At 41.2% G+C, this 16,850-nt stretch overlaps 1 protein-coding gene across 4 annotated transcripts in view; it reads left to right on the plus strand.

Moving 5' to 3' along the window:
- LOC127574648 (probable C-mannosyltransferase DPY19L4) overlaps positions 1–16,850 on the plus strand; it is a 59,351-nt gene that overhangs the window by 35,270 nt on the left and 7,231 nt on the right. For 2 of the 4 annotated variants that reach the window (XM_052023851.1, XM_052023852.1), the window contains 8 exons: positions 3,713–3,786; positions 4,236–4,394; positions 6,493–6,612; positions 7,755–7,875; positions 7,958–8,014; positions 11,678–11,760; positions 14,120–14,252; positions 14,822–14,980. In XM_052023851.1, the coding sequence (XP_051879811.1) occupies positions 3,713–3,786; positions 4,236–4,394; positions 6,493–6,612; positions 7,755–7,875; positions 7,958–8,014; positions 11,678–11,760; positions 14,120–14,252; positions 14,822–14,980 (906 nt within the window). Of the gene's footprint in view, positions 1–3,712; positions 3,787–4,235; positions 4,395–6,492; positions 6,613–7,754; positions 7,876–7,957; positions 8,015–10,051; positions 10,412–11,677; positions 11,761–14,119; positions 14,253–14,821; positions 14,981–16,850 lie in introns of those variants that run through there. The other 2 variants (XM_052023853.1, XM_052023854.1) reach the window with 2 other exon arrangements.

Here is a 16,850-nt window from a genome sequence, read left to right on the forward strand (position 1 = left end):
AGGGTTGTAAGTAGAGACAGGATAGATAGGCTGGGGTTGTTTTCCTTGGAGCATGGGAGGCTGAGTGGGGACCTGATAGAGATGCACAAAATTATGAAGGGCAGAGAGAGAGCAAATAGTAAGAAACTTTACCCCATGCAGAGATGCATTAGACCAGAGGAAATAGGTTTACAGTGAAGAGGAAGAGGTTTGGAGGGGATCTGTGGAGGGTGGTTGCAATCAGGAATGTGCTGCTGGAAGTGGCTCAGACATGATCTGACAGAAGTATGTAAAACTGCGAGGGGGATAGAGAGTAAAACTTTTTCCCATGTGCAGGTGTTAAAGACGAGGTGGCATAGATTCAAGGTGAGAAGTAGGAGTTTTGAAGGGGAGCTGAGGGGGAGTTTTTTCACACAGGGGGCTGGTGTCTGGTATAGAACATAGAACACTACAGCACAGTACAGTACAGGCCCTTCGGCCCACAGTGTTGTGCCGACATTTTATCCTGCTCTAAGATCTATCTAACCCTTCCCTCCCACATAGCTCCCCATTTCTCTATCATCCATGTGCCTATCTAAGAGTCTCTTAAATGTCCCTGATGTATCTGCCCCCACAACCTCTGCCGGCAGTGCGTTCCACGCACCCACCACTCTCTGTGTAAAAAAAAAACTTACCCCTGACATCCCCCTTATAACTTCTTCCAATCACCTTAAAATTATGTCCCCTCGTGTTAGCCTTAAAATTATGTCCCCTCGTTTTCACCCTGGGAAAAAGTCTCTGACTGTCCACTCGATCTATGCCTCTTATCATCTTGTACACCTCTATCAAGTCACCTCTCATCCTCCCCTCCCCTCCAAAGAAAAAAGCTCAACCTATCCTGCTCTCCAGTCCAGGCAGCATCCTGGTAAATCTCCTCTGCAGGGTATCTGGAAGGTGCGGCCAGAAGAGGTAGAGGCGGACGCTCTCGCAGCAGTTAAGAATTGCTGATGGATAGAAGGCTACGCACCAAATATACCTTACAGCAGTAGTAGGAAAAGGACAGGATTTATGTTCACTTTGAAAAGCAGGGACTGATTAGGAGGAGTCAGCATGGTGTTGTGCGGGGGCAATACTGTCCCATAAATCTGATCTAAGTTTTTTGATGAGGTAACCCAGGGTAGAGGAGTCTAAAGTGACCGGCTATGGGTTTAAGTTGAAGGGGGAGAAATTTAATGGGGATCTGAGAGGCAAGTTTTTCACGCGGAAGGTGGTGCTTATATGGAACGAACTGCCAGAGGAGCTGATTGAGGCAGAAACAGTTACAACTTTTAAAAGGATTTGAACAGGTCCTCCAATAGGAAAGGGTTGGAGGGATACGGGCCTAATGCAGGCAAATGGGATTCGTGTAGACGGGTACTGTGGTCAGCATGGACAAGTTGGGCCGAATGACCTGTTTTTATGCTGCACGGCTCTATGACTGGTGCAGCAAGGTTCAGATGTAGCTGCTCCAGTGGTACAACTCCTACTGCTCTGTATTCTCAAAAAAAAAGTAAAATTAATTTGAAATAAAATTAAAATACAGCACATTTAAATACAAGTAAACACAATTAATTAAAAAAATTGTTAATTTCCTGATATTTACACTTGTCTCTTTCAGCTGTTCCTATTCAATGAAATGAACTGACTTACTGGTCTAACCTGGCCACTGGTTCAGCTTAATTACTGGGGAAATGCAGCAGGTCTAGGCTTTTGTCACTGAATTTCGTGAGGTCCAAAATTAGACCACAGTGTAGGTCAGGTGGCAAGTGTAGCTCTTCCTCTGGCACACAGGAATTCTGAATTTGATGGAAACGGCACAGAAAAAGCTCAGTTTGGCTTGGAATTTCGTAGAAGAGAGTGATAGATCCTCTGGCTGTGCATCTCAGAACCAGAATTCACAGTTCACTGTCTGAATATATGGTAAATTGGTTTATTATTGTCACATGTACCGAGGTACAGTGAAAGACTTGTCTTGCATACCGTTCGTACGGATCAATTCATTGCATAGTGTATCAAGGTAGTACAGAGTAAAACAATAACAGAGTGTAGAATAAAGTGTTACAGTTACAGAGAGTGCAGTGCAGGCAGACAATAAGATGCAAGGTCACAACGAGGTAGATTGTGAGGTCAAGGATCCATCTTATTGTACTAGGGAACTGTTCAGTAGTCTTATAACAGCCTGATAGAAGCTGTCCTTGAGTGTGGTGCTAGGTGCTTTCAGCTTATGTAATTTCTGCCTGATGGGAGAGGGGAGAAGAAAGAATGTCCAGGGTGGGTGGGGCCTTTGATTATGTTGGCTGCTTTACCGAGGAAGCGAGAAGTGTAGACAGAGTCCATGGAGGTGAGGCTGGTTTCCGTGATGTGCTGAGCTGTGTCCACAACTCTCTGCAGTTTCTTGTTGGGGTCAATCTTCTAGGAAAATGAGTAAAACCTTCTTCACCCAGAGGATAGTAAATCTTTGGAATTCTCTCCCCAAGGGAGCTATGGAGGCTCAGTCGTTGAGTGTATTGAAGATCTATTAAGGAAATCGAGACACATGGTGTTAGTGCTGGAAAATGGCAATGAGGTAAAAGATCAGCCATAGTTTTATTTTATGGTGGAGTTGGTGAAAAGGGCTGAATGGCCAGTTCTTGCTTTTATCTCTTGTGTTCCTGTGGAAATACCAGCAATTCCCAGCAACATCTCACCCGATCTGTTTCAGGTTATGAAGCGTGAGAGTATTTGCATATAGTGTTAGGTGATTTCCTTTCCGATTTCAAAAATTCTGCCTGAAAGTACTTCATCACTGATCAGGAGGACGTGCAAAGGTTGACCAGGAAATCCATTTTTTAAAATTTATGCAAAGATAATTTGATGTTAAGCTAAAATTTAAATATTGTTTAATTTTCTTGCTCCAATCTTTCCCCAGATTTCAGTATCTGCAGTCTCTTCTGTCTCCATCTTGGTTAATTTTCCATCTCTCTCTCTCTTTCTTTCTGTCGTGCACACACACATGCACACAAAAGAAAACCTAGAGGTGAATAGCAATGGCCCTGATGCTTCTACCTCAGTGAATCTTGGCTTTCTTGCACTTTTGTGAATTGCCCCAGACAGTAACTACTTGTAGCTGCCTTCCACTGTGTAGGGCATCAAAGTTGGATTCAATCCAATCCTAATGTTTATAAACTTTCCAGTTGGAGTTTACCAGACTGTGATCATGAATAGCAACCCTGTCTAATTTTAGCTTCTATTGCCCTGGAACGTTGAAGCCAGTTAGAACTCCAATACTATCCTGCAAAGATCAAAGATCAAGTAGTTGTCCCTGGGATTTCTAATGTTTTGGGGTTTTGCTGTATGATGATCTGTGGGAAAAGTTGTTTTGAAATATTTCCATCATCAATTATTTACTACTTCAGTTTATACTTCCTAATTGATTTTAAATTGGTGTATTATTGCCCTGTGCATTGATGAGGGAGACAATAAAGGGAATTTCATTAAAAAATCTATCTTGTTTATCAGGAAACTGTCTGTACACAATGTAATAGATATAAACATGTCAGTGCTAGAGCAAAATCAATTGATAATTGAAAGCCACTTGATAATCTGTCAAATACAAATTAGAAACTGTCAGTCTTGTAATCTTGGCCTATTGGTGATTTTTGTTTTCTGCTTTTCATTCAGGTTGTGACTGCAGCCTTGGAATTAACTATTTCTATTTTACTTTGCATATTTCCAGAAAATGCTCCCTCAAGAAGAAAATGAACACATATTAAAGTTTTTTGAAGCAAAATTTGACTTGAATACTACAAGGTAAAATTTGTTGAGAAGCTGGCTAGGAACAGCCTCTCTTTCCTGCTCCCCAGCACCCCTGTTGTGTACATGTGGGTATGTTGGGTCAAGTTCCACTTCAGCTTGAGTATGATGCCCCCACAGTTGAAGAGCTTGCTAATATCGTTTATTAATTTTGACCACTTGTAAAACTGAGCATGCAAATATATGCAGTGCAGTTAATATATTAGCTATATTGTAATATTTCAGCAGAAGTCTGGTTTAGCACATTTTTTCTAATTATAAGTATTAGACGAATGTATTTTAATAACACTTAAGTCCATTTTTATTGAAACATATCAAGAGTGCATTACTATGAAATTTAGAAACGCACATCTCCTAAACTGAGTAGGTTTGCTGGGGAGATTGACTTGTTCCTTTGTCCATTATTACTCCCGTAATAATCTCTGTACTCCCTTTTTTTCACTCAGAGACTTCAGCACGAATTTGTTGCTCTGTCAGGAAACGTTTCAGACCCCGTCGCAAGAGTTCTTTATTCGACTGACCCAGACCTGTCTTTTCCCGTTCTCTATGTCTGTGCTGCTGATCTGCCTTTTCTCAACCTTGGAAGTCGTTGCCAGAAAGTTTCGGTAAAGAAGAAACTAGAAGTAATCTAAGTGGAATATTGCATACACGGTGAAATGTCTTGGCTTGGTCACTAAAGAAATATTTTAGCATAAATATTAATCCTTCCCTGCCATAAAACCACTTTGACACCCCACCACCCATCTTTCAAAAACAATTTATTAAATGGCATAACCAGTGGATGGGAAAGAGTTAGCGTTACTGGAAGCATTCAAGGAGACGTTGAGACAGCGTGATTGCTTGCTGATTGTTTATTAACGTGGGAGGTGTTCAGTGGGAACTGGAAGTTTAATGACTGCCTCCTGTTTCTGAGTCAGGAAGCTTGTAGGTTCATATTCTGTTCAGGAACGTCAGCACAAAAACCAAAGCTGATACATTAGTGCTGCATTCAATATTATGGAGGATATAAATTGTAAATATTTGGGAAATGACAATCCATAATGAGAAGGGTTGTAGCAAATTGTACGAAGAAATTGGCAGAATTTCACACGATTTGTAGAGGAGTTTCAACTCTGGGCAGGGTGCAAGGGTAATTACAAAATAATGCTATTTGGGAAGATAAAGATCTTGTATTACCTGGAAAATATGAATCTCCAAGTCTGTGGGGAGAGGATGAAGGGATCTAGAACATGAAAATACACGGTCAGTAAAAAAAAAGCAATGAAGGTTGATCAGGCCACCTTAACAAAGTAGCAAACCAATCACTGGAGTTTATTTCAGAGTGAGGTTCATGTATTCATAGAGTTATACAGCACGGAAACAGGCCCTTTGGCCCACTCATCCATGCTGACCAAGATGCCTTTCTAAGCTATTGCCATTTGCCTGTATTTGGCCCATATCCCCCTAAAGCTCTCCAATTCATGCACCTGTCCAAATGTATTTTTAAATGTCATAATTGTACCCGCCTCTACCACTTCCTCTGGCAGTTGGTTCCATATAAGCACTGCCCTCTGTGTGGAAAAAGCTGCCCCTCAGGTCCCCTTTAAATCTTTCCCCTCTCACCTTAAACCTGTTCCCTCTAGTTTTAGACTCCCCCACCCTGGGGAGAAAGACCGTGACCGTCCACCTTCTCTACACGCCACATGATTTTATAAACCTCTATAAGGTCACCCCTCAGCCTCCTTCGCTCCATGGAAAACAGTTCCGGCCTGTCCAGCCTCTCCTTGTGACTCAAGTCCTTCAGTCCAAAGAAGTGAAATCTTACCAAGCTCTAAACGAAGAGCAAACTGCTGGAGGAACACGGCATCTGTGGAGGCAAAGGGATAGTCGACGTTTTGGGTCAAGACCCTGCATCTTACTCACCTATTCTGAGTTTTCCGGAAACCTTAACCAAACCATTACAATATTAATAACTTGAAGTTATATTGTGCTTTAACATTTGAGCATTATCAAACAGAACTTGACAACAGTGAGCCACATGATATGTTGTGACACATGATCTAAAACATTCAAAGAACTGGGTTTTAAGGCACAACTTGGAGCAAAAATGCCTAGAGTTTTCGGGAGGAATTGCAGAGTTTAGGGCTTGAGCAGCTGAAGGTTGTGGTGATTAAGATTTGGGTTGATGAAGAGGCCAGAATTACCTGAGAATTGGAGGAGGATTATAGATTGGGAGGGACAGAACTTTGAGGGCTTTGAAGACAAAGCTGAACACTTTAAATCGAGGCATAACTTGGCTCGGAGTGAATGCAGCTCAGGAGGCAAAGAGGTCACAAGTTAACACAACTCAGTGTGAGTTAAAGCAAAGGCAGAGGATTAGAAATGAACCTAAAGCCCATTTGTTCTATATGAGGGACGTGGGGATAATCTCTGGTGTCATGGTCAATATGTAACTGTCAGTCAACACTAAAAGTGGTATCGCTGGTTATAATACTGCTGTGTATGAGGGCTCACGGTGCACATGGACAGTCACATTTCCAATATTGCAGCATTGGCTACACTTCAGAAATACTGTATTGGTTGTAAGATACTTTGGAACATCTTGAAACAGCTGCTGGAGGGAGGGAACTGCAGAAAACGTGTTCATGATTTTCCTTGGAATCTTTTAATGAAATCATATTTATCTTAATGTGGCAGTTTACCTTTGACTTCATGTTGTTTTAGTGATGTGCCACAGAGAAGTGATGATTTGCCAGATATGGTGGTGATTGGTGAAAGGCCAGAGGTGGTTTACCACACGCTGCATATGGTGCTGTTTGGGTCACTAGCACTGATGTTCCAAGGGTAAGTATATTGATGATCCTGTGAGTACCTTTCAAAATGATGCACAGTAATGAGAACTAGGTTCTAAGAACTTGCAAATCTTATAAAATAGATGGAGGAGTTCCAGCAATCCATCAGTGGCTTTGACCACATTTTTCTTTTTTGTTTAAATCCATACCCAGTGAGAACTACAGAGACAAATATAATTCAGTAACTTATTTTATTCTGGATAATATTTTCTCTTTTAGACACGCATTGTTGAGTAGTTTGAGGGAATTAATTGCTTTCAGAATTTGGTTTAAAGTTGCTAGCTTCTTTCTAAATCACTGGGACATGAAAGCAGAGCTGTAAGTAAATGCCTAGAGGGGTCTCGCACCGAACCACAGAAAACTAGGACCTGTTTGGGAGGGTCTGTAAGTGGGCCTTGTACCTGTTGTGAAGGCTTGCTTCTTCACCAATGGCCCAGGGTTACGTAGTGTGGGTTGTTAGACACCCTTGAGCACGCATCAGTGCTTTTGTGCATCAGATGACAGATGCATAAAGGACCTTGAATTTTGTGATTTTTAAATGTGAATCCTGGATTGTTGATAATTACTTGCCTTTTGTAGAAATTGGTTCATGCAAGCGCATGTAAATATGTTGTTCTGTATGTTCCAATTTCAGATAAAAGTAGATAAATAACGTGAGAGTTCATGGGGAGAAAAGATGCCCTGAAATACTTCAGGATCATAAGGTTTTCTTCCTTTTGTTTATCCTTTTATGACTTGTAACAGGTGGATTACAACATTTAAATACATTTAGGCAATTACAACATTTAAAACACATTTGGACAGGTACATGGATAGGAAAGATTTAGAGGGATAGGGGCCAAATGCAGGCAAATGGGACTAGCTCAGGTAGGCAAATTGGTCGGCATGGATGAGTTGGGCCGAAGGGCCTGCTTCCGTGCTGTATACCTCTACGACTCTATGGTGTTATTTCCATTAGTGCACACGTGGTGGTGCTGCTCAGCTGCTTTTAGCTAACTGCAGAATGTTAACAGTAGAGGGAGTTTGCTGAGAAGTTTATTGTTGAGGATCTGTTAATGAAGCTTGATGGTGTAGTTAACTTAAAACAACTCACAAAACCTACAATAACCCTTGCCGCATATTGTACCTTCGCAGCTTAAAGTATTTATGGACTCCTTATGCCTGCATGTTTGCTGCCTTTGGTGTTTGTTCCCCTGAGCTCTGGATGACTGTGTTTAAGTGGTTGCGACTGAGAAGAGTGCCTCCGTTGCTTCTGGTGAGTTCAGAGTATTCCTGTAGATCATTAAAGCTCTTAAATTTTTTACACTGAAGTAATATTTGTGCTTTTTAAAATGTAGGCTCTTGTGTTGAGTACTGCAGTCCCAACAATAATAGGATTCAGCATTTGGAAGGATGTGAGTACATTTGTGAATTTCTGTTTCAGTACTGTGATATATTATGTTACCAAATGTGAACAAATTTGTTTTGAACTCATGAGAAATGGCCAAAGTAATTTCGATAGTGGGATAACTTTTATAATTCTCATCCTTATTTTTAAATTCCTTGCATGATTTTTGCCCCTCCCAAGCTCTGTTCCTCTTGATCATCTCCAATTTCTCACCACTTAAGATAAGATCTCTTTATTAGTTACACGTACATCGAAACACACAGTGAAATGCATCTTTTGCGTAGAGTGTTCTGGGGGCAGCCCACAAGTGTCGCCTCGCTTCCGGCGCCAACATAGCATACCCACAACTCCCTAACCCGTACGTTTTTGGAATGTGGGGGGAAACCGGAGCACCCGGGGGAAACCGGAGCACCCGGAGGAAACCCACACAGACACGGGGAGAACGTACAAACTCCTTTCAGACAGTGGCCGGAATTGAACCCAGGTTGCTGGCGCTGTCATTGCGTTACACTAACTGCTACACTACCGTACCTGCCCTTTGTGCTACTGCTCTGGATTTCCCTCCCTAAACTCCAATTCCTTCAATTTTTTTTCTCTTTTAAGACACCCTGTTTGTCAAAAAAAATTTTAGTTGTTTACCCCCAGAATCTTCATATTTGTCTTGATCTAACGTTTTGTCTGGTGCTGCTCCAGAGGAGTAGTGGGGATGTTTCGTTGAATGAATATTTGACATTGTTCACGTACCTGTGTGAGGCATGAGTGTTGACTCGGTTATTAAAATATGGACAGTGGATGGCATTCTGGACAAGGAATGACTGAAAGAACAGGGGAACGTGGTTACAAAATAAGGGGCCGCTCATTTAAAACTGAGGTGTGTCGAAATTTCTCCTGTCCAAGGGTGGTGAATCTCTGCAATTCTCTGACCCCCCCCCCCCCCTTTACTTTTTGGAGAGAAGGAGGATAAGAGGAGACATGATAGAGGTATACAAAATATTAAGAGGAACAGATAGAGTGGACAGCCAGCACCTCTTTCCCAGGGCACCAGTGCTCAATACAAGAGCACATGGCTTTAAGGTAATGGGTGGGAAGTTCAAGGGAGATATCAGAGAGAGGTTTTTTTTTACCCAGAGAGTGATTGGGGCATGGAATGCGCTGCCTGGGGCGGTGGTGGAGGCAGGTACATTCGTCAAATTCAAGAGATTGCTAGATAAGCATATGGAGGAATTTAAAATAGAAGGATATGTGGAAGGAAGGGTTTAGGTGAGGTTTAAAGGTCAGCACAACATTGTGGGCTGAAGGGCCTGTATTGTGCTGTACTTTCTATGACCAGATCATTAAATATATTTAAGGTGGAGACAGATAGAAAGATTGGGGAATTGAGTGTTATAGGAAACTGGCACAGAAGAGGAGTTGAGACCAGCTTAGAACAACCATGGTCATACTGAATGGCAGGGAGGCTTGAAGGGCCCAGTAACGTACTTCTGTACCTATTTTCTTGTGTTCTTGTGCTTTCCATAAGACATAGTAGCAGAATTAGGCCATTTGGCCCATTGAATCTGCTCTACCATTCAATCATGGCTGATTTTTTTCCTCTCAACCCCATTCTCCTGCCTTCTCCCCGTAACGTTTGACGCCCTTACTAATCAAGAACCTATCAACCTCCGCTTTAAATGTACCCAATGACTTGGCCTCCACAGCCGTCTGTGGCAATGAATTCCACAGATTCACCGCCCTCTGGCTAAAGAAATTCCTCCTCATCTCTGTTCTAAAGGGACATCCTTCTACTCTGAGGCTGTGCCCTCTGGTCCTAGACTCTCCCCCTACTGGAAACGTCCTCTCCACATCCACTCTATCCAGGCCTTTCAATTATCGGTGATGTAAATTCAAATGTCGATCCTCCTTGCTTGGGGTGAAATAGTAAAGCTGAAGATCACCAATAATTCAGATACCTCATGCAACAAACAAAATGCTGGAGGAACTCAGCAACTGCAGTCCTGATGAAGGGTCTTGACTCGAAACATCAACTGTTCATTTCCCTCCACAGATGCTGCCTGACCTGCTGAGTTCCTGCAACATTTTGTGTGTTGCTTCAGATCCAGCATCTGCAGAATCTTGTGTCTTCATTCAAATACCACATGTTTGAGGGACATGAAAAAGAAACAAAATATAGAAAGAACATGAGAAAGGAGATTGCGAAGGCCAAAGAAAGTATGAAAGTCTCACACTCAATGTACAGAAAAATAAAACAAGAGTTTTTATAAGTATACAAAAAGTAAAAGAATAATCAAGTAAGCTGTGGAATGATTTTAAAATGTGGTTGAAGGGAGGTATCTTGTGATTGGAATTGGAGGAATGTGGAAACATTTTAGTTAGCATGTGTTTTTAAAATGAATGGTAAAATAAAACCAGGAGTTTCCAAAGAATGGTATTGGAATTCGTTTATTATTGTCACTTGTACCGAGGTACAGTGAAAAACTTGTCTTGCATACTGATCGTACAGATCAATTCATTACACAGTGCAGTCACATTGAGTTAGTACAGAGTGCATTGAGGTAGTACAGGTAAAAGCAATAACGGTACAGAGTAAAGTGTCACAGCTACAGGGAAGTGCAGTGCAGGTAGATAATAAGGTGCAAGGTCACAACAAGGTAGATCGTGAGGTCAGAGTCCACCTCATCGTATAAGGGAACCGTTCAATAGTCTTATCACAGTGGGGTAGAAGGTGTCCTTGAGCCTGGTGGTACGTGCTTTCAGGCTCCTGTATCTTCTATGGAAAAACAATTACCAAAAAGTTATTGAAAACTTATTTAAGATTTATATATAAAATGTAAAAACTGTCACAAGGTCCAGATAACATGCCTTGCAGGTGATTCAGTGCACCCTTCATTGGCCGGACAATTTCCAGCCTTCTCTCACGCAGTCAAACAAACTGATGTGAATTTAAGGAATTTCAGATTAATCCCAATGCAGGATATCCTGCAAATCTTGCATATTGTTGCATGAACTCCAGGTGAACTTTTTAGACACCACAATTACTGATCAGCAAATGATATTTTACCTCAAAAATACTTTCATGTATGAGTTTTATAATTTCCTCGCATGAATATTTCAAAATGAGATTTAAATTTCTCTAAGTTTTATCAAACTTCAGCTTCTGCTTTGGTCATGTGTGGTACAGTTGTTGGTTATCACTGTGTATGAGCTTTAAAAGTTAATTAACCATTGCTTTCTGGTCAGTTGTGTGCTGATCCCTTGCTGACATTGCTGCTGCCAGCAGGCAGAAGGGGTTTGCTCAGTGTGTGACAGCAATGGGCATCGGGAAAGAGCCATGTCTAGAAATTTGATTGTACGTCTATTTAGTAAAATATTTGTTTCTGGAAATCCTGATTTTTGGCAAAATTGACTGAAATGTGCTATCAGGCAGCTTTAACCCTGAAATAAGTGATAAACCAGGGCTTTATTGATACTGAAGGGACCATGTTCAACTGTAGTCACTCTTGGTGATTATTCCTGGCCTCTTCAGAGAAGAGCTGATGGATGGTGTACCTTTAGTACATCATTACCTTCTGGACAAGAGGGCAGGAGAAATTATGCTGAAATTGTGCATTTTGACATATGTTTGTTTTGCTGAGCTCTACACATTTGCCTTTTAATATTACTTGTACTTCAGTTCTTTCCAGATGTAATGAGTGAACTCTCTGAACTTCAGGAATTTTATGATTCTGATACTGTAGAGCTGATGAACTGGATCAAGTAAGTTGTTACACCTGTGCATTTCTTTAGAATCGGCCTTGCGCTATTGGTCAAAATCCAGTGGGCAAGTGCATCTGACAGTGTAGCCCTGAAACTCAATGGTAGTTTGTTATCCAATTCAAAATTTTGAAAAGTTACAAACAAGTGGCATTCAAGAACAGGAGCATGCTATTCAGCTTGTCAAACCATTCAGGAAGGACATGGCTTAACTGAGGCCTAATTTCATATGCCTATTATCGCTCTTACTGTGGGTTAATGAAAGTTTATCATTCTGGATTTAGAAATCACACAGATTGAGTTGCTGTTTGTAGAAAAGTGTTCCAAACTTCTACCACCCTTTGCAGAAAGATGTGTTTCTTAACTTCATTTTAAGGCTTGGCTCTAATTGTAAAGCAGTGCCTCTGAATCTTTTGGATACTTCAGAGAAGTCACCCTTGATCTTTTAAATTGCAGGGGATAGAGCCAGGGTGTCTGGCTTGTTGATTTTTGATTGTTGATTTTAATATTTCTTTCAACTTTTCATCAATTACTGGTAAAGGGAGAGAGAGAGAGAGAAAAAATGTGTACAGGTGCCTGAAAGGACTGGAATGGCCTAAAAATGCATAATTGGAAAACAGGATGGGTAAAAGTCTGAAACAGAAAAGTGTTTTATTTCTCCGTGTTAATACCTTATGCTCAATGAGGGAAAATAATCACCAACCGCATTAATAAGGAATAATCTCTGCAGTAACTGATATTCCACTACATAGAAGGAGACTAAATACTTCACAAAACAAAATGGTTTGTTGGCCAACAATAGGAAATTTAAAGGAATTCAGCTCCATAGAAATGCTAATTTCAGTAATTTTTTATGACTAATGTGGATATAATTAGCAATTTTTGAATGTAAGTGGGGATTCATGGTTTTAGCCCAATCTTCCATGGCGGACCATAACCTTTCATTTGTTACCAGAGTCAGATGGAGAGCTGAACATCTTTGGATAAAGTGACAGCAGCTTAAGACAGAGAAAGGATTACCTATCACAGTGCTGTGACACGTGCTGTGTTTGAAACTGCCTCACTAAGATGCACAACTGAGCCTCTTCAGCAGATCCTACTCTGCATACAGCTGAGTTTGGCAACTTTAGTTGAATGCTTCCAGCTTCATGCATCGTAGTATTTCAGTTTGCTGCCTGCCATTCTACTTTGTTATGAAAGCACCACATTACTAAGCATTTACAACATATTATCTTGCCGCAACCTATGCCTAGGAGCCAAAATAATCGCATTTTCCTACCACAGTATCTGGTAACAGCTGGACAGGCCAACGGCAGGAGCAGAGAAGTTTCAGTTCCAGCCACTTTAGTCACTTGTAACAACCTGAAATAATTTTCAGAGAAGATAAGATATTTATTTATTGGTCACGTGTACATCGAAACACACAGTGAAATGCGTCCTTTTGCATTACTGAGAATGTGCTGGGGGCAGCCCGCAAGTGTCGCCACTCTTCCGGCACCAACATAGCATGCCCACGTCTTTGGAATGTAGGAGGAAAACTGAGCACCTGGAGGAAACCCACGCAGACATGGGGAGAACGTACAAACTCCTTACAGACAGCGGCGGGAATTGAACCCGGGTCGCTGGCCCTGTAATAGCATTATGCTAACCGCTATACTACTGTGCCGCACGGTATTGGGTCATTTATTTTAGAAAAAACTTTTGAATTATTCAATTGATTTCTAAAATGATATTTCTGATTTGGTTTCAGATAGCTGATGTGAGTGACAAACTAGCTCTATTTTATGGACCCATTTTGCACAATATGTTGTGCTGTTATTTGAATAGTTTTTTAATGGTGCCAGTGCGCTGCCAAGATGTTTACTGCATCTTTTTAAATACAATCGGGTATCATTGGGAGGCTGAGGATTTTAAATAGGACTCTAACTTATTTCCATAATTTTGATCTTCATGCTAAAGGAAGGCTGCCCTTCCTAAAATATCTGAATGGCTGTTCTTGCCTCTTTCTCCCTTTTATGTGAGACTTGTATTATGTTACCATTTAAGAGGATAAGCAAGCGACAGACTGCTTTGTAACTTCGAGTTGTATGTGAACCACTTTAAGCTTTTCCAAGAGAAGTTTTAAGCAGCTCATTCAATGCAAGTTCATTTCTATGTTCCTTGCTTAGAAGTATGAGCTTTAATTTTTTTTCCTCTACCAGTGACGGTTGTCTCTTTTTGAAAAGATTGCGATTCTTTTTTGGGAAGATTTCATTGGTTACAAAGAAGCCAGATTATTGCTGCTTTCACTTTCATTTTAAACACTGTACCGTATTTAAAGTTATTATATTAAAAGAAATCATTATTGCTCTTTTCCACCAAGAAGACAAACTCCCACTGCAGCTGTGTTTGCAGGAAGCATGCAACTTATGGGAACTGTGAAACTCTGCACCGGACGAACAGTGACAACGCACCCACTCTATTCAGATAGAGATCTACGAAAACGGACAGAGGAGGTGAGGATTTCACATTGGCTTATCAAGCTGCATGTCATGCCATGCTGGTTGTGTGGGAGTGGCAGTCTCGTACCCTGACATTGAACCACCAGACGAATCGATGAGCACTTCGGGTTTTTACCCCTATGTGTACTTGCACAGTAATTCAGTGTGAAAGTGAGCAGCACAGATTAAGGATGGTTTATTTGCTTAATTGAAATATAACTGGGTTCCAGCAGTGGGGATTATACAGTTGGTATACATCATAGTTTAAGAGGTTGTGGCTGGCCATAAACTACACCTGATAAGATCTAGTTAAACCTACTTAACAGGGAGTCTGGCAGGATGTTAGATGATCACCACTGTTACTGTGACACTGGTATTCAATAATATAACAATACACTTTCTCTGCTTATTCATCAATAATAGCCACTTGGGTGAAATACTGAGAGTCTAAGTGCCATCAGAATTATCTCCCTTAAGGAGTTAGCACTGTCTGTATTGAAGATGGAGAGATTGTATTTTTGTTCAAAAGGTTAATGGTGTAAATTTAAATAAATTTACAAAAATATATATTGCTTTGTCACTAGATCTACCAGGTCTACTCCAGGAGATCCGCAGAAGATATTTACATGATCCTCATGTCATACAAAGCCAATTATGTTATCATTGAAGAAGGAATTTGTAATGACATGGGACCAGTGAAAGGCTGCCGGGTAAAGGATTTGGTGGATGTTGCAAATGGCCATGTAAGTTTGTTTAATATTCTATTTCCCAAGTATTCATATATTAGTTTGGCCAAGGACAGAGGTATGATTCGGTTATGTTGGAAAAAATCCATAAGATAGAAATGAGAGTAATTGTTCCATTTTTGTGAAGAAGTTCTCGTTACTACTCAATTTCCATATTTTGAGTTGAAAACTAAAAATGTCAGGTGCTTGAAATGCTGGAGGTTCAGCAGGTCGAGCAGTGTTTGTGGAGAGAGAAACAGCTTCGTGATCCTCGCAACTGGGAAACGTGTACTTTGATTTGCAGAATGGGAATGAATGCTGAGCAGGGTAATGCCTGTGATAGGTGGAGACCAAGGTTGGCCAGGCGATGCAATTGTTTTCAATCTAGTTAATTATTGCTGATACATTTGTAGGATTGTAAATAGAAGGAGATTAGTGAGAAGAAAGAATAACAATGTGCTGGAACTGTGAGATGCGAAACACATTTGCTGGGAATCTGAAATTATAGAAAGTGTTGGAAATACTTAGCAGATCAGGCAGCATGTGTGGAGAGAGAAAATGTTACTTACACAACAGCTGAGGAGGGCCACTTGGCTCATTGGGGAGCAAACTGATCCCATCAATCCCACCCCCCTCTCCTTATTACCCCGACAATGTGTCCATCAACTTCCGTTTGATTTTTTTTAACCACTTGGTACTACCAAAGGGTAATTTACAGTTGCTAATTCACTTACAAACCAGCAGCTCTGGGATGTGGAAGGAAATCACAGTGCCCGGCAGAAAGCCACGTGTCCAGTGAGAACCTGCAAACCTCAACCCAGACCACCACAGCTGAGGTCAGGTTGTACTGGGATCTCTGGAATTGTTAGGTGGCAGCAGCACTACCTGCTGCACAGATGTGCTAACCATTCCAGTTACAAGTGGATGGCGGGAGGGCCAATTATCCGGAATTGTAGGTCTTGGGACACAATTTCAGAATTGCATTGAACAGTGTTCCTAGCTGGAAGAAGAGGTGTTGGGCCTTGAGCTTGCCGTGGGATTCACTGTTACAGGTGTAGGAGGCCAACATCAGAGCTTGAAGTGGGACTAGGATGGGGAGTTGAAGTTATTTATGTGAAACATGGACATCCATGGCGCCAGTACCAGTCCATAGTACTCCACAAGTGACAGCCTCCCGTCCTGAAAATGATGTTGTTACATCTACCCCTACTAGTTTTCTGTCTGTTTAAGCACCCCTCCATCCATGGCGGTGTGTTACCCGCAGTACAATGCGTACTAACTTAGTTTGGTAACTTCTTGTGTGGCACCTTATCAAAGTTCAAATATACTACATCAAATGCTTTAACCTCATCTACTCTTCTAGTTACAACATCAAACAATAGGAACAGATTTGCCAACCATGAATTCCTGACATAAATCCATATTGATTCTTCCCAATCCCATTATTAGTTTCCAGGTGGCCTGTTGCCACTTCCTTAGTAATAGATTCCGGCATTTCCCTACTCCTGATGTCAGTCTAACTGGGCTCTATTTCCCTGTTTTTTTTTTCTCCCCTCCTAAGCAATGGGATTACATATTCTATCATCCAATCCACAGAACATACAGAATGACAGACAGAGCATACAACAACTCCATAGCCATCTCCTTCACAACCCTAAACATCCTTGCCACTTTCTTCAGGGCTTCTATACATAATAAGAAGGTAGAATTTGGCGCAGCATTGCATCATTGTGGTTAGTACAAGATTCGTATAACATCATTGCTTTCAAATTCTAAATCCCCTGAAAGAAATTCCTGTGTTCATCTTCATAACTGAGAAGATCAGAAGGAGACCTGCAAAAGCGAGATGAATGGTGACAGATTGTTTCCTGCAAGAGTTGGCGCCTGT

Source organism: Pristis pectinata, chromosome 9 (genome assembly GCF_009764475.1).
Source record: "Pristis pectinata isolate sPriPec2 chromosome 9, sPriPec2.1.pri, whole genome shotgun sequence".
NCBI classification, from domain to species: Eukaryota; Metazoa; Chordata; class Chondrichthyes; order Rhinopristiformes; family Pristidae; genus Pristis; species Pristis pectinata.